This window comes from Gigantopelta aegis, chromosome 10 (genome assembly GCF_016097555.1).
Source record: "Gigantopelta aegis isolate Gae_Host chromosome 10, Gae_host_genome, whole genome shotgun sequence".
Lineage (NCBI taxonomy): Eukaryota > Metazoa > Mollusca > Gastropoda > Neomphalida > Peltospiridae > Gigantopelta > Gigantopelta aegis.
Genome location: NC_054708.1, coordinates 51,181,827 through 51,182,758, shown reverse-complemented (window position 1 = coordinate 51,182,758; position 932 = coordinate 51,181,827). Strand labels below are relative to the sequence as shown.

Below are 932 nucleotides of genomic sequence, written 5' to 3'. Positions count from 1 at the left end.
CACCCTGACCTCTAAATCCAAGATGGCAGCAATATGTCACTCAGATGACATCAGGGCTTCTGTGTGTCAAACGCGAAGGTTAGCTAACCACTGCCCGGCGTTTGTGCAATAAACAATTGGCTACATATATCATACCACTAAATGTTCATGAGTAGTGTAAAAGTAGTTCTGTCCCAAAAAGCTATATTTTTGGTCAGTAACCGAAAATATAGAAATTTATCTAGTCATCATATATTGCAACTATATGTAGTGATTGCAGGATAAAAAACATTATCTGACTTATTTCGCATAAGTATTTGCAAATGCATTACAAGCTCCAAAATCACTCTTTGCCGATCGGCCATGGGTGGCATCTTGTGAGTGGTCTATGTATGGCTGCCTGTCCGTTCTACCCAACCCCCATTTCCTCCATCCTTTACCCTACCTGAAAAACCGCAGTCAGAGGACAATGGTGACAGCTAAAGTGATGATAGTGATTGTGACAGAGAAAGTGATGACAGTGATTGTAACAGAGAACGTGATGACAGTGACTGTGACATGTGACAGCGAAAATGATGACAGTGATTGTGACAGAGAAAGTGATGACAGTGATTGTGACAGAGAAAGTGATGACAGCGATTGTGACAGAGAAAGTGATGACAGCGATTGTGACAGAGAAAGTGATGACAGTGATTGTGACAGAGAAAGTGATGACAGTGATTGTGACAGAGATTGTGATGACAGTGATTGACAGAGAAGTGATGACAGCGATTGTGACAGAGAAGTGATGGACAGCGATTGTGACAGAGAAAGTGATGACAGTGATTGTGACAGAGAAAGTGATGACAGTGATTGTGACAGAGAAAGTGATGACAGCGATTGTGACAGAGAAAGTGATGACAGCGATTGTGACAGAGAAAGTGATGACAGCGATTGTGACAGAGAAAGTGATG

The 932-nt window shown here is 42.0% G+C and overlaps 1 protein-coding gene across 1 annotated transcript; it reads left to right on the top strand.

The window, feature by feature from the left end:
• Positions 1 to 448: 448 nt before the first annotated feature.
• Positions 449 to 730, top strand: LOC121383681 (putative surface protein SACOL0050). The gene has a single exon (XM_041513774.1). The coding sequence runs from the start codon at positions 449 to 451 to the stop codon at positions 728 to 730; it is 282 nt and encodes a 93-aa protein (XP_041369708.1).
• The last annotated feature ends 202 nt before the right edge of the window (positions 731 to 932 follow it).